This window comes from Engystomops pustulosus, chromosome 10, assembly GCF_040894005.1.
Source record: "Engystomops pustulosus chromosome 10, aEngPut4.maternal, whole genome shotgun sequence".
Lineage (NCBI taxonomy): Eukaryota > Metazoa > Chordata > Amphibia > Anura > Leptodactylidae > Engystomops > Engystomops pustulosus.
In genome coordinates this window covers 21,395,770-21,421,745 of record NC_092420.1, presented here as the reverse complement: position 1 = coordinate 21,421,745, position 25,976 = coordinate 21,395,770, and the positions used below count along the sequence as shown (strand labels likewise).

The 25,976-nt window shown below is 41.5% G+C and overlaps 2 protein-coding genes across 3 annotated transcripts; both read left to right on the top strand.

Annotated features, from left to right (window-relative positions):
• Window positions 1-3,844: 3,844 nt before the first annotated feature.
• On the top strand, window positions 3,845-6,616 carry LOC140104063 (germ cell nuclear acidic protein-like). Its single transcript, XM_072127403.1, has 8 exons — window positions 3,845-3,947; window positions 4,139-4,216; window positions 4,746-4,830; window positions 4,940-4,985; window positions 5,133-5,283; window positions 5,423-5,552; window positions 5,646-5,853; window positions 6,104-6,616. Exons 1-8 carry the CDS (start codon window positions 3,882-3,884, stop codon window positions 6,189-6,191), a joined length of 852 nt encoding a protein of 283 aa, XP_071983504.1. The 5' UTR covers window positions 3,845-3,881; the 3' UTR covers window positions 6,192-6,616.
• Window positions 6,617-10,158: 3,542 nt separating this feature from the next.
• On the top strand, window positions 10,159-25,749 carry ABHD6 (abhydrolase domain containing 6, acylglycerol lipase). 2 transcript variants are annotated; one of them, XM_072127277.1, is made up of 9 exons: window positions 10,159-10,329; window positions 14,275-14,404; window positions 15,089-15,245; window positions 15,489-15,602; window positions 19,680-19,812; window positions 20,906-21,063; window positions 22,296-22,350; window positions 23,724-23,824; window positions 24,489-25,749. In XM_072127277.1, the coding sequence occupies exons 2-9, from the start codon at window positions 14,286-14,288 to the stop codon at window positions 24,663-24,665; spliced, it is 1,014 nt and encodes a 337-aa protein (XP_071983378.1). In that variant the 5' UTR covers window positions 10,159-10,329; window positions 14,275-14,285; the 3' UTR covers window positions 24,666-25,749. The 2 variants fall into 2 exon arrangements, with proteins under 2 accessions (XP_071983378.1, XP_071983379.1); XM_072127278.1 differs by lacking the exon at window positions 10,159-10,329 and adding an exon at window positions 13,671-13,694.
• The last annotated feature ends 227 nt before the right edge of the window (window positions 25,750-25,976 follow it).

Here is a 25,976-nt window from a genome sequence, read left to right as displayed (position 1 = left end):
AATCCCTAAAATAAGGGGACATCCTGGGACATGGGACTTTTCTTACTGTATCTATTTATTTATGAAACCGCATTGAACTGCCCTTTATCTACATGGGGATCAGGATAGATGCAAAGGACCAGTTCAAGGTAAATATATGCCTAGGCCTCTTATTAACCATTAACCATTTTGGACCTGACAACTATAACCCATGTTTACTAGAATTACTGTGGACCCTCCGTGCCTTGTGGGTCTTGGTATATGGCCAGGTAAACCTGCAACCAGGTCATTTCTCAAGGATTTAGCATAAATCAAATGAATTCTGTGAATGTCCTGTTATAGAGGAATGTTACATGTACAATATCTAGGTTTCTTTCATTATGTGCACCCACAAGTTACACGGCGCAGCTCCCAAAACACCTTCAGGAACGGCAGCAGTGTCGACAAAGACCAAAGTCATCCTTGGGCGACATGAAGCCGGTCTGATGAGCCTGGCCCTTCCTCTGTGACAAGCTGCTCCTCATAACCAGTGACAGGCTCCACTCACTTTCTTCCTCTTTTCTACGGGGAATAACTTAGAATTTGATAATGCAGTTTGCTGTGATCATTTCTGTCATTATTAGGTGTCTTATAGAGAAACTTTCACTTTAAAAGAAGTATCTGGTTTCCCAGAGATCATCTCTGTCAGTGAATCCTATGGGAATAGTAGCACAAAATTTTGGATGGCTCACACTACCCAGTGGTGCTCAGGGGGGGTCGGCACAAGACGAAAACTCCACATATAGAGAGAAATCCCGGCACACAGAGTCATCTTACTTTATTCTTCATTCAAAATGGTACAGTAACATTGATATAGCAGGACGCTATGCACCAATGCATCAGTTTTAAAAATGTAACACGTTTTAATGGATGAAATAAAATTTATATTTTTTATGTGACTGAAGTGGTTTGTCCTCTTTTTTGATATTTTTGGCAGGAGTCACAGTATTGACCCGACCCGACCTGGCTATACAGACCGATGGCCGGAGATGAGGCCTCCGAATGGTGTCAGCCAATGTGACGAGGCCTTTAATGCAAACATATGCAAATGAGCTGAGGGATCACAAGTTAAGTGTCATGTGTGAGGGAGGGGTGGCCTAGTGGAGAAGGCATAGTAATCTATGGCAAGCATGCACCGGTTTGATTCCCATCCCCATCCTTGTGTGTTGCTAGTTATGGAGAGAAGAGGGGATACCACTGGGTGCAGGAGAGACACCGTGACCCCTGCAGACATGTGCTGTACTATGGTATTAGCTTGGTGTCCCTAGTTTGGCCTCACTGCAGCAATACCTACAACCCACCCAGGACAAGCAAACCCACTGCGCTGATGTAGCCTCACCAACCTGCTAGCCCATGTACAAGCCAGCTAGCCACGTGTCTTCCTCCCTCTGTTTGAATTCTTCATGTTCTTTTTTATGTCTTATCCCAATCCTAGAGTAACAGTCACAATGGGGATGAATAGAGTTTACCCCACATTTGAGACACACCTTTCTTGTCAGCCATTGGGACCTAACAAAGACCCCCACTGGCTTATACCAAGCTCCAGGCTTCTCTGCAGTCTTTTTCACCTAGGACCCTGTAAATAAGATGGCGGCTGATGGCTGGTTCAAGCAGCAACATCGTTGTTTAGTAAATTATTTATTAAATTATTTTATATTGTTCCCTTATAAAGAATGGCTGGACCATTATACAACCTCTTGTGTCACCCCCTCTTCCTCATAGACTGTAAGCTCTTGTGAGCAGGGCCATCACTCCTATTGTTCCATATGACTGTTTGTTCTTTGTAATGTAATATAGTTGTATATGTCCCCTATGATTTGTAAAGCGCTACGGAATTTGATGGCGCTATATAAATAAAGATTATTATTATTATTATTATTTCTCTTGCAGAGTGTGAGAGTGCAAGTGAAAATCCAGGTTAAACCTGCCACCTTCATTCCTCTGGCCGCTACACAAAGATTCCTGCTGCAACATAAGGACCAGAAGCGTAACTAGGAGAAGGCCCCATGGCAAACTTCTGAATGGGGCCCCCCTTCCCCCTCAAAAAGTATATATATATTTCTTTACTCTCATATGTATACACTCTTAGGCCCCTTCCACACTTGCATTTTTCACGCGCGTTTTCTGCGCGTGCTTTTGCATTGCACTCTGACCCATTGTAACCAATGTGTCTTTTCAGACTTGCATTTTTTTTCACGCACACACGCGCGGTTTTTTTAACACGCGTTTAAATCTCAGCATGCTCTACTTTTGCAAGTCACGCGCGTGAAAAACGCACCATACAAGTTTATGGAGATGCATCAAAAACGCATTGCACTCTGAGACACTTGCAAGTGCAATGCGTTTTTCACGCATCAATTGCCATAGAAAAGATAGAGCTCAGTCCTGAGTCCTTTCACGCGCATTTTCTGCGCGTGAAAAACGCATTGAAATTGCATTGAAAATGCATTGAAAACGCGCATGAAAAACTGAGACACTGAACAAACTCTGACTGAAAACTGATTGCACTCTGATGCAAAATGCGCGTTTTTCACTGACCAAACCCTGATTGCACCCTGTTCAAACTCTGACGTGATCTGCAACGCAAGTGTGGAAGGGGCCTTACACTCTTGCGCACACATTTATGCACTGATGTATATTAGGGTGCACATCCACCATACTTTATTGTGTCAGGTCAGATGTCAGGGCCCCCTGATACTGTGGGCCCCATAGCAGCTGCTATGGCTGCTACCTCTGTAGTTATGCCCCTGATAGTTGGATTAGGGTCCCAAATCGACCTGACAGGTCCATCATACCGCTGAGGAAGGATTGATAACAATCCAAGAACAGAAGCCAAAGACCCTGTGAAGATGCTGAAGCAGGTAAGAGTGTATTATTATCCACAGAGAAACGAGTACTGTGTTGACATGGGCTGAATGTCCACTCTGCCAGGAAGAAGCCATTACTCCAAAAGAGTCATAAAAAAGCCAGATTAATGTTTGTAAATGCGCACAGGAACCATTTGGAGACGTGTCCTGTGGTCTGACAAAACTAAATTGAATTGTTTGGCCATTATGACCATCGTTACTTTTGTAGCCTGAGATCACCATCGCAACTGTGACACCCGGGGGTAGCATCATGGGGACTGGTGCAAACTACATGCAAAATAGATGCATCACGAGGAAAGAACATTGGGCCACATTTATTACAGCCTGTAAGCCTGAAAACAGGTGTAAAATGGGTAAAAAAAAAAATCTGGAGCCCTCTGCACACTCCACAGGCAAACTGCACATAACGCAGTTTGCACTAGTTTTGATAAATGTGGCCCAAATGTGTCTTTTTATATAGTGTATGGAAACTTCTGGCTCTATCTGCAGCTATTAATATACATTGGCCTGCACTGCTCTTTAACATAGAGAGTGCGACACAACTCACAGTAATAAATGTGGTGCACGGTCCGACTCAGCAGATGTGGTGCAGAACTTTGTGGCATAGTGCAGCCGAAACACAAAACTGGCGCAGATACTTTATAAATACATGTACAAGCAGTTTGCACTTTCTTTTCAGTGCAAAGTCGGACAGAAAACTGGTGCAGATACTTTAATAAATGTGGGCCACTTTATCCTGAGATACCGGTGGAAAATAATTATGTCCAATATAATCTCTATAATATGTATGTATGTATATGTGTATATATATATATACATACTGTGTATAGTACATGGGAGATATCAGGGTTCTATACACAATTCTATAGAATGTGACATCACACAAGTTGCAATGTCACATTACATAGAACCTATAAAACCTCTGGTTCCGATCACATCCGCTGAGGGTTATAGAAGTTTAGGAGAGAGCATTTTGTGTTGATTTAGTTGAGCAAAATGTCTAAATATAAGCGAAAGCGTCAATTTATCATCGAATCTGACGACAGCGGCACCGAAGACCAGGTAAGTGGCGACTTCTGTAATAAAATGTCTGTAACACATTCATCTAATAAATGTTATATAAAGCCACCACATCCACACAGTTTTTATGCAGGACAATTCATTTGTTCTAAATAATAATTTGTTTTTACAAAAATTGAAAATAATAAATTGAAATAATAATAAGATAAAAAATGTTTTTATTTCCTTCTTAGTTTCTGGTCAATAAAAAGTGCCGTGAGATCTCTGTGTGTGACGCAGAGGAGATCAGCGGTGATGAAACCCTCCATCAGGTGAGCGCTGACTTCTCTCCAGTCTATGGCTCTGAGTGTGATCAGGGGACGGTACATTATGGGGCAGATTTACTTACCCGGTCCATTTGCGATCCAGCGGCGCATTCTCTGCGGTGTTTTCGGGTCCGGCCGGGATTCACTAAGGCAGTTCCTCCGACGTCCATCAGGTGGCGCTGCTGCGCTGAAGTCTGCCGAGATGCACTCAAGTTCACCGGCCTATTCCTGGTGAAGGTAAGTGCAAGTTTCGCAACACTTTTTTTAAAAAATGCGGCGGTTTTCCCGAATCCGTCGGGTTTTCGTTCGGCCACGCCCCCCGATTTCCGTTGCGTGCATGCCAGCGCCGATGCGCCACAATCTGATTGCGTGCGCCAAAAACCCGGGGCAATTAGGGGAAATAGGCGCAAATCGGAAATATTCGGGTAACACGTCGGGAAAACGCGAATCGGGCCCTTAGTAAATGACCCCCTATGTGTTATACTCTTATATCACTTCTTTCCATCATTCTGAGGTTTATGTTTCTTTATTCCAGTCTCATCCGCTGTTTCCAAGGTCTCTGAGGAGCCTTGAAGATGATGATGGCAGCTCTGGGCCTCACCTGCTTTACATAGACTCAGGTATCTCATAAAGCTTCTACAGTGATCAGAAGCCTCTTCTAGTATAATAAAATATTAGACTTTTGTGAATTACAAAGAAGTAAATGATGATATTTATTATATTCTCCAGAGCCAAATTCCCCATGGTCCAGCTTTGTGCAGGAGGAGACAGCAAGGTAGTGTATTTCTATATATGATCTGCTTCATGTTATCTGGTCACTAGGTGGCAGTGTTATTTCTACACTATCAGTAAGCTGTCAGGTGTGTACATGTTGTATGTTCTTACAGTATTTCCATTATTGATCTGTGATCCTCTATTACAGTAACGGGAGATCGGAGCGTCCCACCAATAACGGTTTCCTGAAGGATCTGTCTTCTCCCACCTCCAAATATGTCACCGATTTCCATCAGAACAAACAGGAGCTGACAAGACGTCTCTACAGGTTCTTTAACCAGAGCGTCTTTGACAATCAGGTACTCAATGGTTACAGCCATGTACAGGGCAATGTGTGTGTAGTGACTGAAGGGTTACTAGCTGTAGTATATATAGTTTACAGCCCCATCATTCATACAATCAGACACTTCTCATGTTCTCTCCTTCCTTCCTCTGTAGCTTCCTGCAGACATGGAGATCAGCTGGAATAAAAGGCTGAGGAGACAAGCTGGCCGCACGGGATTTGGGAAGAAGAACGGGGTTCCCTATGCCGTCATCCACATATCAGATAAAATCTGCGATTCTGCAGGTCGGTCTCATATCATGTACATTGTAGACATCTCCTGAGCTTTGTCCTGGTCTCTTTCCTCCTGATTGTAAGTATCTCCATCTCTATCTTCAGATCGACTTCGAGACACATTAATACACGAGATGTGTCACGCTGCCTGCTGGCTCATCGATGGAGAAGCAGATCTCACCCATGGCTTGCTATGGGACTATCACTGTGCCATGGCCGAACTGGCCCACCCTGACATGCCACCCATCACTCAGTTTCACACCTATGAGACCCACTACAAGGTGGTCTACCAGTGCTCAGGGTGCCAATCCAGGTAACATACAGCTTTCTGTAGGGTCAGCCTAGAGCTTAGTACATGAACCATGGGAACACTGGGCCTGGTTCAGGGGAAGTGGTGGAGTCTGTATGAAAATTACCTCCTGCTTTGCTATTTATATATGATGTATTAATGAGTTACCACCACTGCTTGCTGTAAGGGCTTCTCCAGTTAGACATTAAAAATAATTTTGGTTATTTGATACTTTTAGGTTTGTTTATAATCTAGTATTTCTCTCCCACCCTAGAGTTGGACGCTGGACGGCTTCTCTCAACACCGAGAAATATCAGTGTCGCATCTGTCACAGCAAGATGGTTCTTCTCAACCAGACCTGAGAGGATCCATCAGTGACCAGTCTGCTCCATCATCAGGCCCAGAAAAGACCGCAGCGCAGCCAAGAAGTCACCCAGAAGACCAGTGGAAAGTGTCATCTCCACCAAGACGTCTTCTCCTATTGTAGGGCAGCGCGGTGGCTCAGTGACTAGCACTGTTGCCTGGCAGCACTGGTGTCCTGTATTCACCATCTGACCAATCACCAGTCGTCTGCATGGAGTTTGTATGTTCTCCCCGTGTCTGCGTGGGTTTCCTCCGGGTACTCCGGTTTCCTCCCACATCCCAAAAATATACTGAATTAGCTTCCCTCCAAATTGTCCCCCAAAATGAACCATGGTCATCCCTGTACAGCGCTGCAGAACATCCTGGCGCTATAACATCCGCAGGAGATGGTTCCATCATACAATAAACATCTATTAGAACTGAAGATTTTGAAGTGTTGTACAATTTGAGTTTTTTCATTATTCACAAAAAATTATTGTGTGACAACAAGGGGCAGAATCTGATATTAGGGGATCCATAGATATAACTGCGTTTGGGGCCACCAAAATGTCAAGTCCTTGCATGGTAGTAACAACCCCCATAACATGACTACATCACCATATAAAGACTAAATAGGATACTACAGTACAGAGTATGGATACACCCCATACCATAGCTATATAACACTGCTGTACAGTGATGTAAGTAAGTCATGTCTCCGCTGACCTTTCTAGAAAAAATCCTTTCTAATGAAAACTTTAAAGGTGTAAACATCTCTGCCCAAAATTAGATAAATGTTCATAATGCTGGAGGGGTTCAGGAACACAGAGAAAGGTAATAATTGTAGAGGGAGAGCAGATAATCCTATGTCTCCATACCGAGCTATACATAGAATATATATAGAGATCATCCACTTTATAAGTTGTCTAAACAATCTGCGAAACAATTTTACTTTTTGTTTGTATATGCTAAAAAGATACATCGGTCTTTTTTTCTCTTACTGTCTGACAAAGATAGGTCAATTAGAATTGCCAAAACTATTTAAAGGGAACCTGTCACCAGGGACCTCATTTTCACTAAAGACAGGTTACAGAAGCCCATTACAGCTGCAGTGCACATATGTCTTCCTGCTTTCTTTAAGCATTTGCATTACAATATAATTGTGTGTTATAACTTACCTTGCACCCTGACAGATTCCTCTGTGTAATCCCAGAAGTTGGGCTTTGGTTTGGATGCATTTCAAAAAACAACATGTGACTTGTCTGTGTTGCAAATGCCTCAGCTCTCAGCCCTCACCTTTGTGCTCCTGTATAGCTCCTCCCTCCTCCAGGTGGGTGCCAAGAGCTGAGGAGTCTGCAGCACAGACAAGTCACAGGTTGTTTTTTGTAATGCATCCAAACCAAAGCCCAACCCCTGGGACTACACAGAGGATTCTGTCAGGGTGCAAGGTAAATTATAACACGCAATTATATTGTAATACAAATGCTTAGAGAACGCAGAAAGACATATTTGTAATGTAGCTATAATGGGCTTCTGTAACTTGACTATATTGAAAATGAGGTCCCTGGTGACAGATTACCTTTAAATTTACCAAATGCCAGAATAATGAGAGAGAACATTACCATCATTACTATTACTATCTGCAAAGTGAAAAGTTTACATATACATGGCCACAAAACCCTACCAACCAAAATTTATACTGAGAAGGACCTTCACCCATGAAATCCTTATACAACGGTTCCTGTTCCCAATACACATGTACACAAGAAACATTTCAGGACCTTTGAAGGTCCTCCATAGGTCCTGAAACCACAGATTGAAATTAAGCAAAAGGGATGCATCCTCCATTCCCCAAGAAGCTTTATTCTAGCACCATATTTTCATATATTAGTACAGCCCAAGGCCCAGGGCATTCTTAATCTGTCCCTGTATACAGTATATATAGTATATTGTAATTATGTACCAGTGTTTGTATTATATAGTACGGTATATATAGTATACATGTAGTGTGTAGTGTATATATAGTACAGTATGTATAGTCTCTATATATAGTACATTGTATATAGTATATACTTAGTGTATAGTTATTTACAGTGTACATAGTATAGTATGTTGTATATAGGTAGTGTACAGTTATGTATAGTGTACACAGAGTACAGTGTATATAGTGTATATATAGTAAAGGGTATATAGTATATATACAGTACAGTGTATATAGCATATAGTGTATACAGTACATATAGAATGTATAGAGTACAGTGTATACAGTATATATAGAGTACAGTGTATATAGTACATATAGAGTACAGTGTATATAGTGTATATATAGTACAGTGTATATAGTATATATAGAGTACAGTGTATCTATAGTGTACAGTATATATATAGTGTATATATAGTACATTGCATATAGTATATATAGAGTACAGTGTATATAGTATATACAGAGTACAGTGTATATAGTATATACAGAGTACAGTGTATATAATGTATATATAGTACAGTGTATACGGTATATATAGAGTACAGTGTATATAGTATATATAGAGTATAGTGTATACATAGAGTACAGTGTATATAGTATATACAGAGTACAGTGTATATAATGTATATATAGTACAGTGTATACGGTATATATAGAGTACAGTGTATATAGTATATACAGAGTACAGTGTATATAGTATATACAGAGTACAGTGTATATAGTGTATATATAGTACAGTGTATACGGTATATATAGAGTACAGTGTATATAGTATATATAGAGTATAGTGTATACATAGAGTACAGTGTATATAGTCTATATATAGTACCGTGCATATAGTATATATAGAGTACATTGTATATAGTATATAGTGTATACATTATGTATAGAGTATAGTGTATTTAGTGTATACAGTATATATAGAGTACATTGTATATAGTATATAGTGTTTACAGTATGTATAGAGTATAGTGTATTTATTGTATACAGTATATATAGAATACAGTGCATATAGTATATATAGAGTACAGTGCATATAGTATATATAAAGTACAGTGTATATAGTGTATATATAGTACAGTATATATAGAACATACAGTATAGAGTATATATGTAGCATAGTGTATATAGCATATATAAAGTATACAGTGTATATAGTCCATACACATTACAGTATATATGTAGCATAGTGTATATAGCATATATAGAGTATACAGTGTATATAGTCCATACACTATACATGTAGCATAGTGTATATAGCATATATAGAGTATACAGTGTATATAGTCCATACACTATACAGTATATATGTAGCATAGTGTATATAGCATATATAGAGTATACAGTGTATATAGTCCATACACTATACAGTATACATGTAGCATAGTGTATATAGCATATATAGAGTATACAGTGTATATAGCATATATACAGTGTATATAGCATATATAGAGTATACAGTGTATATAGTCCATACACTATACAGCAGTGATGGCGAACGTTTTACAGACCAAGTGTCCAAATTTCAACCAAAACCCAATTATTTATCACAAAGTGCCATAAAATTAGTTTGAGCAGTAAGTTATCACTAACTGTTCTCCCAAAACTTTTAATCGTTTCGGCCTCTTGACCAATACAGTTGAAAGAAGAAAGGCATATTTGGACTATCATTGTAGCTTCTCTTCAGGGTCCCCCTGTACAAAGAAGAAATGTGGGGCCAGCACGAGGACCACCAAAAATAACGCAGCCCTTTATACAACTCTCACTATTCCTGCAGTCCCAAGTAGACAATTATGTGTAGTGTTGAGAGCAGCTTGAGTCTCCTGGAACTGCAGGAGGATTATTTGAGTTTGTTTGGTGAACTCTGTGCTGGGTAAATGGTTTGGGTGCCCACAGAGAGGGCTCTGAGTGCCACCTCTGGCACCCGTGCCATAGGTTCGCCACCACTGCTATACAGTATATATGTAGCATAGTGTACTCTGTACGCTGTAGCAGCAGCGGCCGCGGTATCGCTGCCATCTAGTGGCCGTTACTGGTAATTTCCGTCGGCGCACTCACTGCTGTTACTGCTCTTTGATCCATCGCCTTTAAAGAGAGTGCGGCAGTTCCGGGTCTGATCCCGCAGTGAGGACCCGGCACCAACCGGAGGATCCTGTGGCGCCAGGGCCGGAGAGGTGAGCGGCGCGTCCCCATGTCTCCATCCAGCAGCATCTGCAGCTCCGTGCGGGGAATATCATTGTGTGTCCTGTCAGTGTCACATTGTGCTACATTGTATCATCATCATCAGCGTCTGCTGGGGGGCTGCTCATGGGGGTCCTGTACGTGTCCCCCTCACTATAGCTCCCAGGTGTCATGGTGTATGGGTTGTGTCCCTGATTATAATGTATATAATGTGTACGGCTTCCAGAACAGGGCGCACACCCTCACTGGGGAGGTCCTTACTATTCCTACAGTTACTTTACATTGTATCTTATATCTCTATACATTGTATCTTATATCTCTATACATTGTATCTTATATCTCTATACATTGTATCTTATATCTCTATACATTGTATCTTATATCTCTATCTAACCATAACCATTACCAATATACAAATACAGAAAGACCGCCAAGAATTTCTGATTCATTCCTGAAAATAAGGAAAAAAATTGGATAAATCCATTTTTATTATTCTTTTTTTCCTCTATTTTGGTCTCCATTGTTTTAAATCACGAAAAATTAGGTATATTATAGTTTATAGTGTAATATTATGTATTATGTAATATTATGATACAGGATATTGTGTCGTTTATTACAGATTGTATTTTCTGTCTCCCGGTATTGATATTATTATTGATTATTCTGATGCCCTGACCCTGTAGTAGGATCAGTTACTATTATATTTATACTATCATTATGTATACTTTATCGTGGTGGATGTAGTTACAGTTGTGTATACAGTATATGTGTATGGTTAATACCGTAAGAACGTTTGGATGTAGATATATGGCTGGATTGTAGATTCTGTAATCGATTGGGATGGAGGAGGACAGTAACTTTGGGTATTTTATGCATTGCGGTTGTATAAATTCGGATATACTGAAGCGACGTGCAAGTAGGGACTTGTTCACACCATGTTCTTGTCTTCTACAGGCCTAACACGTGGCTGAGACCATATGGAACACACAAGTCCTCTGCTCATGTTTACTAGGCACTTACTATAGGCACTTCATATACCGCCATATGGTGCGTTGTATTACACCGGTATAGTCTAGTTTTATAGAATGGATTATAAACACAAGTGTTTATTTTATGGATACATGTAGAAAAGAACATATTTATGAAATCAGAAATATACATTTGTACAATTGACTGTTATAGGTCCATTGTTACGGTTCTATTTGCCAGGATTTTTATCCATTTCCCCCCTTGATAATATTGATAATATGTTGATGCTAACATTGTAATGTATATAGGGTCCTGCCCGGTATCATTAGACGGCAATTTTATGGGAGAAATTAGAATTTCTGTGTTTGAGTATGTATTCATCTTTATGACTCCATGATGTCTATGGACATAGCGATAGGTTGGGGAGGATTTGGCCATAAAGCAATTGCTTGGCTCCAACATATCAGGGTCGGGGGGCCGCACAGTGGTGGATGCAACCAATTCTCCCAAATAAGTTGTTTTAATAAATGGGATTCCTATTGGTACTGTCCCTGTGTGCTCTATACTGTGCTGTACAGGATGCTGTTACATAGTTATACCATAACTTTAAATTGTGTTAGCAAGGCCCCGAGGCAGAACTTTGTTAGGGACCACAAATGTGACAAATACCCCTTGGCTTAGGGGATGAAGAGGTAACATTGTGTATGGGCCAAAAGGCATCTTTACAATGCATAAAGTCCAGATTATTTTTATTTTTGACAGATTTTGATGGGAGTGGTAGGGGCTCATTTTCACTATTGCAGATTATTCACAGCAAACCCAGCCTAGGGGGCAACTATTATGACATTCAGACAGGTAATAAGCAGGGGTGTAACTACAGCGGTAGCAGCTATAGCAGCTGCTATGGGGCCCACAGTGTCAGGGGGCCCCGGCATCCAACATGACATACTAAAGAATAGAGGATGTGCATCATTATATACATATTATGCTGTGCATTGTACTACATAATATGTATATAACAGGGCACATCCTCCACAGTGCACAGCATGAATCAGCAGCTCAGATAAGTAATGATGGGGGAGGGGGGACAGCAGAACAACAGGACCAGTGATCTCTCATCTGTAATTCCTGCCGTGTACTTTCCCCATGTGGCCAGCCGCTACTGGAACAGATCTGTATAAGCCTGTTAGTATACACATATATATATATATTAGATTATATTATATTTTCTGAGGGGGTAGGAGGCTCCGTTCAGAAGTCCACTATGAGACCCTGCCTCTCTCTAGGGGGCTCTGAAATGTATTGTGAGCAGAGAATAGCTGGGTATGTGCAGCCTTAGAAATTTCCATTTGCACATCCATGGTGCCAGTCTTGTACACCAGACTTCTACGGTGCCATATTGGATAGTAATCTGGTGGTGGGATATTGGGTGTCCCCTTTTAAACAGAGAGACAGATGTACAGACATTCTTCTGTTCTGGACATTCTTCATGATTGGACTGAGCCTGCAATGCCTTTGCCTGCCACTGAACAATGCACAGAGCTGTTCTGCTGAACTGTGGCTTTGTTAAACACACGGTCGATCAGGGTACAGGGAGTCAAATCTCCACCAATCATCTGATCTTGATAACCTCTCCTATGGGGGGGGGGGTCATCTGGAAAATCCTGGAGGACTCCTTTTATTCTTTTCATATGTGTTGTTTCAATGTCCCTTCACTAGGGATTAGGGGTCTTCAGTGTTGGACTGGACCGGAGGACCCTCTGGTGGGCCCAGCCTCTTGTGGTGCAGATGATGACCACCCACGATGGAGGTTACTAAAATCCTAGAGTCAAGTGGGCCCAAGTAACCCATGTCTGACACTGGGTGTCCCTTGTGCAGTGCTGCCTCATGTTCTTTAGGCATCCATAACATCAATCACATGTTCCCGGGAGCTATTACAGCACATAAACACCAAACATAATGTGAATATATTGCAATTTAGTATCAATGGGACACGATAGCCACCAGATTATAAAAGTTCTCCTGTATCATGGCACATGACAGTTATTGTATGGAGAGAGAATCCTAAATTAAAATGCACAATATTCCACCATAATTCTCGTAATTTTTTCCCCCCATTTTCTTCCAAATTTCCAGATTATTAAATGCCGGATCTATAATGCGTCCATATAGCATGATGCTATAGATTGTGCTGTGGGTAGTAGGCCTTGTGTTACATTGGTTCATCCCAGGGATAAAGGGGTTAATGCTATTTCTTTCTAGGCTTTCCGAGTTTATCTTTCTCTAATCGGTGATACGGTGAGCAAAGGTGGAGCAGGTGAGAAGGGCAGAGGTCCTTGTACTTGTACCGTGTCACCGCTGTGCACACATCCCCTGTGCTGTCCTCGGTGTAAGTTCGGCCTCAGAAGGGAGCGATCGTGATGCCCTGGGGGGGATCTGGGAAGACGAGCAGATGATTGGTGTGGGCTTGAGTTACATTGTATGGCTGTGAGATCTGCAGCTCTGGTAACCTGGATAATGCTGATCACAAGGAGAAAACTGCTGACGGCTGAGGGCTGACTGCGGCAGGAGCTGTATACACAGCCGGGGTCTATCACTGAGGTCTATGTGCTGTATTACAGGCTGGGGGGGGCCCTGGTTATACAGGCGGAGTATGTCCTGCTACATACTGAGGCTAACGTGACAGCAGAGCACATGCTTCACCATCATCATAGGACAGCGCGGGTCCGCTCATGTGGACAGGGGTCACTAGGTCAGCATGGAGAGCCATATTAAGACCGAAAACCCATTTTTTATTAGATGCAAGCTGTTGAAGGATCAAAAAGTTTTAGGTGCTGGTGCAGTTTTTACAAGTGTGTCCTATTCCAGATTATAGGAAGACTAAAATCCAGCAGGGATCCCTAGTGTTCCCTTATACAGATGCATGTTGTTACAATTTCTACCTAAAGCTTTCCCTTTAATTCTTCCAGGCAGAAGGAACATGGACCTGGATGTACTGAATATGTTCCTCATTGCGGGAGGGACCTTGCTTATCCCAATATTGGCTTTTGTGACCTCCTTCTTCCTTTGGCCAGCCGCGCTCATTAAAATTTATTACTGGTAAGATTCCTTCAATATTATCTAATAAGACGCTGTTCACATCTACAATTAGCGGAGGGTCTGATGTTTATAACTGTAACCTAAGAGATACCAGGAATGAAGTCCATTAAGCTTCTATTTGGGTGTGAACTTGGCCTGAAAACCAAGTTCAGATCAGATCCTCGGCCACTGGAATTAAAACGCTCAGCAGCCCTGTCCTCTGTGTAGTGGCCAGTACCAGGAACTGCAGTTCATTTACTAGTCACTTGAATGGAAGCTTAGAGTGCTGGACCCCCACTTATCTGATGTTAATAATCTATTTTATGTATAGGGTTAGAATTTAGAAAATTTGTTGTACAGCAGGAACACTGAGGAGATGATTCTATGTCCTGATTGTCTGGGCTGCTAGTGGTAGAGAGAAGAGCTCAGCCTTATGGGAAGTGAGAGAAGTTGCTCTGGCCTCAGTGCTCTCCAGGGGAAGCTGTAGATCATTTCATAAGTAGGGCTGCCTGATATAGGTATCTTTGGAACACAAACTATTTTTGGTGAAGTAATTTTGATGTTACACTTTAAGCATTATATAAATAGAGAGATGAATATTAAGTATTATTATAATTTGGCATCATATGGCACAATTAATTTTCTTTCTTCTCCAATAATAAACCATGATCTGATCCTAAAACAATAATTGTGGTTATGTTTTAGGTACTGGCGCAGGGCCTTAGGGATGCAGGTCAAGTACGTCACCTGCGGGAACTACAAATTCTGTTACACATGCCGAGGACGACCAGGACCAAAGCCATCCATCCTAATGTTACACGGATTCTCTGCTCATAAAGATATGTGGCTGGCCATAGCCAAGGTGGGTGGAACATCTGCAATATCTTCTATAAGGGGTCTCAGGAGTCATCCATGGGTGGTCTGTACAAAAGTATTTTTAATAATTTACATGTTAAATCAAAACTGCACATATACTGCATAAAACTAGTTTACTCCATGATACTTTCCTGGACAAAAGCAACAAATGTAGTATGACTTAAGACTATCCCACTCTCATAACCTACTTGTATAATATTCCTTCCCAATATCTGTATTTGTCTTGCAGTTCCTTCCTAAAAATCTACACCTGATTTGCGTGGATATGCCCGGACATGAAGGAACCACCCGCTCGGCTTTAGATGACTACTCATTCAGTGGTCAGGTCAAGAGAATACACCAGGTATGTATGTGGTATATAAAATAAGGGGCTTAAAGGGATCTTCTATGAATCCATAGGGCCTGGGATACCAATCTCTGTAGCTCCTGGTTCCTGAGTTAGTCTCTGAGGTAGTCTCACGGTCTTTGGCACCATCACTCAATCAATTCCATCGGTGTTAGTGGCGGGTGTCTGCTGTATAATACACCAGACACCCTCACTGTATGTTGAGAGCTCAACAAGCTGTGTGTGTTGTTAAATGGTTAACATGGTTTTCAAGAACTTTTCTCTTTAGAATAGGTTAGAAATATCAGAATTGTAAGGGTCTGACACCTTAACCCCTTACTTTTTATAGTGATCATAGCACTTCAAGGAGTGAGGCTTCTACTTCACACGTCCTCACATCTATCAGTTACCTGGTTTATTTGAATTTCACATAGGATTGAGCTGCAATACCAAGCACCACCACTAAACAGTGTACGGCGCTGCACTGACTTCATCTTTGAAACACTATTTCTTATCTAGAAATTTACCCGTTATCTGCAGAGGACAGCGATGAGCCTCGTTCATCCGTGACAGATACTCGTCGTTCATGCAAATGTTACATAACAAAATTTTACAGATGTAAATGGGAGAGGAGAAGCCGGAGCACAATCACGTTAATAGCACTTTAATAGATTGCACTCACGGATAAACACATGTCACACTCTCCTCTCGGAGATCCGTCGCTGCTCTCTAATTCTTCAGAGATTAAAATCTTCCCTGTCATGCTGCGCCTAAGATGATTAAATTCCATCTGCTTCATCTTTTTCACCTAATAGAAGGAAGCAAAAAGCGAAGACAAAATCATGATGGCTTCAAAATATCATAATCCCTTCTGAATGTCCAAAATAGAATCCGGTAATACGTGTTCCTACAGGGAGATAAACCAGAAAAAGCATTAGAAATATTAGCCGGTGTTTCTTACTCTGCAAACAATCCACAATCTAATAAATTATATGTAATAAAACGATATTAAAGGGGTTGTCCACTTCCAGCAAATAATTGATATGGTTTGTGTAAGGCAAAGTAATACAATTTTCTTATATACTTTCTGTATCACTTCCTCGCTGTTTTCAAGATCTCTGCTTGCTTTCCTGCTATAGAAATCTTCTATGTGTACTTCCAATGGATAGAAACATGTCCATGGTCACACAGGTAATATTAATAGGAGCTGCACCTGTGTGACCATGGGCAGGTTTCTATGGACTGGAAGTAAACATAAAAGCTTCCTATAAAAGGACAGCAAGCAGAGATCTAGGAAACTGTGGGGAATTGATACAGAAAGTATATTGAAAAAATTGTATAACTTTTCCTTACACAAACCATATCAATTATTTGCTGGAAGTGGACAACCCCTTTAAGTGTTAAGATAAATCAGATAAAGTTACTTGACCAGTTTTTCCAGCCCGGTCTGATGTTGTCATGTGACGTTCTGTCCTGCAGCCAACTACTGGCCTTATCAGTGACCTCTACTAACACGGTGAATTACCAATTGAGCTTTCTAGTGCCATGGTGTGTGTAGAGGTCACCTCTGGGGTCAGTTATTGGCGGCAGCTCTTACCTATCCTTCAGTGGTACATCACTTGACAACAGAAAAACAAGTGCTGCAAATGCTATAACTGGGTAGTCGCTCAAACCAAAACTGCCGGTAATAAGAACATTAGTATTGCAGTAGATAGCAGGAGCAATCAGACTCCCTATGAGAAAAAACCATATAGGTAGAGGTTTCCCGTACCCTATTGTCCCAGGTGGTGGAAGTTGAATGTTCGGAGTGCACACGAGGTTCTGGCTTGAACTTGCAACTGCTTTAGAAAGTAAGGAAATCGTAGCACATCCAACGGGATAAAAACACTTTATTCTTCATTCTTTAAAAGGCATACATCGGTGTGTAAGTAGGCAATGGAGACCTACGCGTTTCAGCTTGTCTAAGCCTTGTCTTAGCTGAAACGCGTAGGTCTCCATTGTCTACTTACACACCGATGTATGCCTTTTAAAGAATGAAGAATAAAGTGTTTTTATCCCGTTGGATGTGCTACGATTTCCTTCCTTTCTAAAGCAGACTCCCTATGGTTAAAGTACCCTAGGGGGGCTGAAAAAACAAAAAAAAAAAAAACAGTTTAAAAAAAAAAAATGAAAACCTTAAAGGGGCATTCTCATGAAGGCAAGTTAGGCCCCATCCACGGGATTGGGCCTAACTTGCTGATCAGTGGGGGTCTAAGTGCTGAGACCCCCACTGATCAGCAAGTTAGGCCTTATCCCGTGGTTAGGCATTAATGGGAAAACCCCTTTAAAAGTTAAAATCACGCCCCTTTTTCTAGAACTGGTATAAAAATAAACAAATAAAATCATAAACATGTTAGGTATCACCATGTCCCAAAAGGCAAAATCTATCAAAATATAGAAACAGTTATTCAAGGCAGTTAACCCCGTAACTGAAAATAGTGGCCAAATGTGCGAAACGCCCCATTTTTACAATATTGCAAACACTTACAAAATTGAAATCAGGTCCTGCAAAAAAAATGACACCTTACACGGCTCCGTACACCAAGTATGAAAAAGTTATAGCTTCAGACTAAGGCAAAATAAAGACTTTTTAAGAATTAAAAGTAAGAATTTTTTTTACACAGGGTTTCATTAAAAAAAAAAATCTAATAAAACACAATAAGACCTATTTAAAACGTGGTCGTACTGACTCCAAAAATTAACCGGTGGTGTCATTTGGAATGTATAGTGAAAGCCGTAAAAACGATATAAAGACACAAATGCTTGATGTTTGTCAATTTTAACGCATTTGGAATTTTTTTATCGGTTTTAAGAACAGTTTTTATTTTTTGACAAACCAATAAAGATTTACATACCGTATATACCCGAGTATAAGCCGACCCGAGTATAAGCCGAGGCCCCTAATTTTACCACAAAAAACTGGGAAAACCTATTGACTCGAGTATAAGCCGAGGGTGGGAAATGCATTGGTCACAGCCTCTCCAGTATGTAGCCAGCCTGCCCCAGTGTATATAGCCAGCCCCTGCACCAGTGTATATAGCCTGCCAGCCCCTGCCCCAGTGTATATAGCCTGCCAGCCCCTGCCCAGTGTATATAGCCTGCCAGCCCCTGCCCCAGTGTATATAGCCCCCCATTCCCCGTCGTGCAGCACAACAATACCGGATGGATCGCACAGAAGATCTACGGGTGCCGCCAGAAAGGCGAGTTTTGATTTATTTATTTTTTTGACTCGAGTATAAGCCGAGTTTGGGGTTTTCAGCACATTTTTTGTGCTGAAAAACTAGGCTTATACTCGAGTATATAAGGTACATATATTTTTGTGGCAAGGGATCCAAAATATCTGTGATCATGTCATGGAATATTAAATACTTTCAGTACATAAGTACAATGTGGCAGATTTACTTACCCGGTCCATTCACGATCCAGCGGCGGGTTCTCCGACGCTGATTCGGGTCTTCCGGCGATTCACTAAGGTAGTGCGCCCGATGTCCACCAGGTGTCGCTGCTGCGCTGAAGTCCGTCGGAGTTCACTGGAGTTCGCCAAGCTAGCCTGGGTGCAGGTAAGTGCGTGTCAAGCGACATTTTTTTTCTTTAAATTCCACGTTTTTTCCGAATCCGTCGGGTTTTCCAACGGCCACGCCCCCGATTTCCGTCGCATGCATGCCGGCGCCGATGCACCACAATCTGATCGCGTGCGCCAAAAACCCGGGGCAATTCGTCGCAAATCGGTAATTTTCGGGAAACCCAACGAAAAAAAGCGAATCGGGCCCTTAGTAAATGACCCCCAATACCGTTCTGTAAATAGAAAAATAAAAAAATTATGGATTTTTGAAGGTGGGAGACAAAAAAGGCCCAGGGCATTAACGCGTTGAGGTCATAGCCCGTGAATAAAGCAGCAGTGTGCACGTCCGACCTGTCACTCCATTCATTCGAGGTACAATGGACCTCGTTCTCATGATCTCTGGGGCTCCCACTGTTGAGACCTTCATCGATTAGAAGGATCTAGGTTTAGGTGGACAGAATTATAAAAAGTGTTTTTTTTTTCTCCTTTTATAGTTTGTTGAAAGCATAAATTTGAATAAGAAGCCTTTCCATCTTATTGGAACGTCCATGGGGGGCTGTGTCGCCGGTGTCTATGCCTCCCAATATCCCTCTGACATCTCCAGCCTAACCCTCATCTGTCCTGCAGGTAAATTTGGATTTTATATACAGACTTGTCTATGTTTGGACTGACTAACTTTTAAATGGGGTCTCAGGAATTAAATAGTTAATGAGTTTTCCTTAAAGGAAATCTATCATCAAGCATGAGAAACCAGGAACACTAAGGGCTCTTTCACATTGCCGTTGTTTTTCACATCCGTGGTTCATTGATTTCCACGGATGCCTCACAAAGCCACTGATTTCCATGGGTGTTTTCACATTGGCTTGTATTTTCACTGACCTGATTGATGAAACATGTCCTATTTTTTTTCACTGATGCTGATCAAGGTCAAGGAGACAAAACGCAAGAAAAGCCGATGCTCAACTGCAGCTGAGCTGAACGGCAATGTGAAAGAGCCCTAACTCATAGATCTAGGCACAGTGACTGTGGTAATCTTCTTATATTTGTTATCCATGGCCTCCTTCCTTCTAAAATTAACTTATAACATTTATGCTAATTAACCAGAAAGGCTCTGGTGGCATTACCAGCCATGCTCTGGCTTCACAGGCTGTTACACGGTCTCCGTTCCCCCTCTGTTCCCTCAATACTTCCTTCTCTCAAACAGTGGGTGGGGAGAGTGCTTTTGCACAGTGTAACAGCATTTTAAATGATAGCATTGAGGGGCTCTAGTAACAACCCCAGAAGCCCTTCTGGGTCATTAGCATGATTTTCAAAGTTGATTTTAGAAGGAAGGAGGCCATGGATAACAAATATAAGAAGATACCACAGTCACGGTGCCTGGATCTATAAGTAAAGTTCCCTGGTTTATCATGATGGATTCTGATGGTAGATTTAGTTTAAGACGGGTGGTCAATATCGGATATGAGGGGGTCCATATTCTGCCACCTCTACTGGTCAGGTATATAAATTTTGAGGTGCCGTTCCGATGAGTACCCCTTTTACCGATTCCCAGGCCTGGAAGTCGCCTCCATTGGAATAATACACCATAAATCCTTGAGATGAAAATATATTTTGCTGCTTTTATGTCATCAAGTCAAATATTGTGTAGTGTTAAATTGTGAAATTGTGTCACCAGTGTGAACAGAGCGTTATTCCGTGTTTTTTTTTAAACCCTATACAGGTTTACAATATCCTGAAGATAGCAAATTCCTGAAACGGCTGAGAGAAATACAGGAATCTGGCAACGACCAAAAGATTCCCCTCATCCCGTCCACGGCAGAAGAAATGGAGCAGATGCTGAAGCTGTGTTCATATGTGCGCTTCAAGATCCCACAACAGGCGAGGACAAACCCATCCTATAAATTCTGTTTTATTTGGCGCTGATAAAAATCTAAACTGGTTTTCCGAGTTTTTCCGGAAATTCCCCAGGCCAGAGCCGGAAAACATACACATAAGCAGCCTGCTCCCACTCCCTATTTCCACATAGATTTGGGACTTCCGGTTTTCAGGCCTGTGTCCGGCAAATGGTTTCAGTGGATCACTAGACCGGGTTCAGTCAGTTAAGAATGGAAGCGACATCCCGAGGTCCACGGAGGCCACTAATGTGCTGAGGCAGATACCTAATGCCTGAAAACCGGAAGTAACAAAGCAATATTGGAACTTATCCCTGGTAAAGCGATTGCCCATAACAACATATCAACAAATCAGATTTCAGCTTGTATTTTCCCTAGCATAGGGAAGAAAATGAAACCCATGATTTGATTGGTTGCTATCAATTACTCCATAACCTTGTGTCTAATGAGTCGTTGGGCCTAATTTATTACATTTTTATATCTGAAAAACAAGTCTTGTTACCCGTAGTAACCATTCTGCATGCAGCTTTCATTTTTCCAGCACCATTTATCAAAATGTATGATCCTTGGTTGGTTTCTATAGTCAATATGGCCAGTTTTCTATCAGTTTCCCTTATCAATGATGATAAATAGTCTCCGGGTTTGATTCTACAAGGGAGATTTATCATCAAGTTTCCAAGGTAAAACTGGTCTAGTTGCCCATGGGAACCAATCAGAGCTCAGCTTTAATTTTATAAACAGCTGTGGGAAATTGAAAGCTGAGCTCTGATTGGTTGACATGGACAACTAGAACAGTTCTGTTTTAAGAGACTTCTGATAAATCTCCCCCGATATGTGTGAGTTTCCTTTGTATATTTCGCTGTACAGAATCCGCTCTCTACAGGTCTGGGCACAGATGGCGCATGGTAGTAGGTTTGGCACATGATTCTCTGTGGCTGTGAGTTATCCGCCCTAATAACCAAATCCCCTGTGTATCCGGACGTTACAGACAATGTGAAGCTATATCCTAACCCCTTTGTGTACGATACACACATATTACATAAAAATATGCATGTATCATAGCAAAATGAAATTTAAAGGGGATGTCCTGCTGCACTTTGCCTGTTTGCCAATGCGTTTGGCTGTCTGTAGTAAGCGCTATTTTACTTATAGGACCAAAGAGTCAACTGCATTGGGCCACGTAGCACCTTATTAATCCCAATATTTCCTTATTTCTAGGTCTTACAAGGACTCGTTGATGTTCGCATTCCTCACAACGACTTTTATAGAAAATGTAAGTTATAGTAAATGCATACAATATAACATCCTGCAGCGTCCAAACCGGCTTATTACTAATGTATGAGACTAGCCAGGAATGAATGGGCACTTTATTATAGATTATAATAACCATCACAATATTATAAATAATAAATGGCTGCTCTATAGGGAGCGGAGATCGCCTCTTAAAGGGATTCTTCACCATTTTTCCCCCCCATTAAACTACTAGCCCCCACAGGTAGGGTGTAGAATGTCCCTTCTAAAATCTTCCTTTTATGTGAAATCTCCTCCATGCGAAAACGAGCAAAGAGTGATATTTTGCCTGACATGAGTCATGTTTCAGAAGTCACTTCAGACGTCCCTTTCTTCGTTTCCACAGTATCTAGAAACATTGTGGTTCTGTGAGATGCAGAACAGGAGATAATGGCCTCTAAACATGACTCAACTTAGAATATGACTCTTCTCTGCTCAGTTTCACACGAGTTTGGAGTAGACTTTTTAGTTTTAAGTTAACGAATGATATTTCACATAAAAGACAGAATTCTAGAAAGGAAATTTCATACCCTACCTGAGGCGGGTGGTAGTTTAATGGGGTAAAATCTGGTAAGAGTGTCCCTTTTAAGGCTGTCAGGTCTTACTATATATAATATTTTATATGATTATTGCTAAAGGAGTAATCCATTCTGGTTCACCATTACCTTATTAATGGGAACATTATCTGGTCCAGAGGCAGACAATCACTACTAATACCCTAATGTATGAAAAACACTTCAGAGCCTAGACAGTCCCTTTAAAAATAGGCTGAATACAAAGTTTCAGTAAGTGTCTCTGTTATCCGCACTGCCACCGCAGGTAGAATGTAGTATTATACAGATTATACAGTGTCCCTTCAGATCAATGGGTTCTATGTCCAGTCCAGGACAGGACAGGTCCTCCGGAGCGGGAGATGCTCTTTGTAGGTGCTTTCTACTTTGGCCACGGGATGAGGATCTTGGAGGAAAACCATGGGGATGATGTGGGGGTAGAATTGCACTAGAATGAATGATATGAAATGGAAGCAAGGGGAAGCAAATTCTGACAAAACCCAAGCTCCATGTGTGTGAGGGATGATTCCATTCTTGCTTATGCGGCCCGCCGCATCATGTACAACAATTGATTTGGATGCCTGGTGTCTAATACTACATGTCCCCTGAGTGGCCACTGTTGTCACTGGGTGTTTCTGATGCCACAGAGCCCACAGCAAACGCCTGATCACCAATTGAAAATATGTCACGGTTTCTCTTCACCCATTTTTTTTTTTTTTTTTTTTTTTAGAATAATTTAATAATAGATGTAAATATGTTATGTCTTATCCTGACAATGTCCATGAACACAGTCTTCCTTCTTCAGTATTTTTAGACATGGTAGAAGAGAAGTCACGTCACACGCTGCAGGCGAGCATGCACAAAATCACTGCTCCTACTCAGATAATATGGGGCAGACAGGACCAGGTAGGTGGCTCTCGCAAACGTAACATGAATCTTCCTGCAGTTTCAAACAACTTAAAAGATGCTGCTTTCAGTCATATTTTGATACTTACTTCGCTACTTGGGACTGGAGGAAGAGGGAGATTGAGTAGATAGGGCTGAATTATCTTTGGAGGACCTCCTGCTGGCCCCATGAATCTCTGTGTACAGAGGGACACTGGAAAGAAGCTAAAATGATGAAAATGTTCCATCTTTCTACTGTGTTGCTGTCCTCAGGAGGCCAATATGATTGAAAGTTGTTGAACAGGGAGCAATAAGTTACTGCTTTAATTTTTGGTTGGCACCTCACAATAAATAAGGGGGATTTTGGGTTGTAGTTTGGGCACTCGGCTGCTAAAAGGTTTGCCATCACTGCCTTAGGGGACTGGATGGGGGGTCAAGAGGCTGAAGAAAGCTTATAAGTATGATTCATGGAAAAAGGGATATCCGACCATATTAGGCTACATTTGTCATCTGATCTGTATCTGGTGGTTGGGGGGGGGGGGGGCATACAGCACCCCTCCGCTAGGCTCATGTCAAACGGTCCTCTGATCATACCAAAATTTGCACAATTGCCTAACAATAATCTCATAGTCTATGCCTGACTGATGTAGAGAACCTAACACGATCATTTCCCCCCCTGTCTTAGGTGCTTGATGTTTCTGGAGCAGATGTTTTGGCCAAGGCAATACCTGGGAGCCAAGTGGAGATACTTGAGAACTGCGGTCATTCGGTAGTGATGGAGCGACCACGAAAGTCAGCCAAACTCATAGTGGACTTTATATCCTCCTTGCAAACCACAGAGAACAATAAGAAATATGATTAAACCTTCAGGAATGCTCAGGACTCCTTATGGTCCTCACTTTACTGTATTTCTCTGAGCTCTCAGGGGATCATGTAGAACTTCTAGGAAAGTAGCTTAGTTCCTTGTGAACAGAAGGCCAGGACTACAGATGACTTCCAGTGCAGCGAGGTCCTAAGTACAATGCGCGGCACACAGTGGGCACCACATCAAAGACTATTACTGTAAATGGTGCCCCATGGCATTGTCATAGTTATAGGCTGCATTCTGAATGCCACATACAAATAATCCTGATGCACTGAGCCCCAATGACCTGAGTCCATGTTATGATAGAAACTAGGTGATTATAGCTTGTTTATTATAAGATATAATATATATTAAAAAAAGCTAGTAAGTAAGTGAACCCCACTAATTGTAAGGTTTCTGCCATATTCCATGCTTCGGGTGGGTGCACTGCAGTGCACTGATATCTGGGTTGTGCCTTCCAAGCGGTTTTTTGCAGATCACGTTATATACCACTCAGCTTTGACACTGTGCCCGTGATGGATGACTTTGCTGCTACAGAATGAGCACTGCATGGCTCTTGATTTGGAAACATCACCAAAAACCGTTACCGAGTCACCGTCCTGTGGATCTCCTACTACCCCCAAGTTGTAGGCAATGCCAAAGAACCAAAAAGATTGTGATCATCACTTGGTTAACGTTAAAGGGGTCTTCAGGTCTACAGTATGTTTCACTTATCCACTGAATAGTTGATAAAGATAGAGGGCGGATTTCTGGCTGAGGCCCCAATGATCACATACTGGTGTATAACACATAGCACAAATCGGACATTCCCTTTAATGCGTAACGTGCATGATCTTGGTTCTTTTACTGATTTGTTGCTATGAGTTACAGCACATCTGCATTAATAACTAATATATATTGATTACAAAGATATCCACAACTCATACAAGGCCATACAATACTGATATAGTATTTCCCATAATAATGTGGCCACAGGGGGGCAGTATTTCAGGGGTTTGAGGCTCCCATTCTTCTGTATTTCTTTACCCATGGACTAGTACGCAGTTATTATTTGTGTTAATAAACATACACCTTGTTACTAGATTGTATTTTGTGCTCGATCATGTTATAAGGCGTTACAGGAAAAGAGCGAGAAATCCGGATATTTAGGAATGTGATCTACTCATGAAGAGTTTAGAAGAAAACTTTTTTTTATAGGTAAAAGAAGGTCATTTTTTGAAGAATTCAAGTATTTGGTATGACAGAGTTGTTCTCCTATAAAGATGTTGTTCACTTGACTTGACTTGACTTGACAATAATTTGATCTAT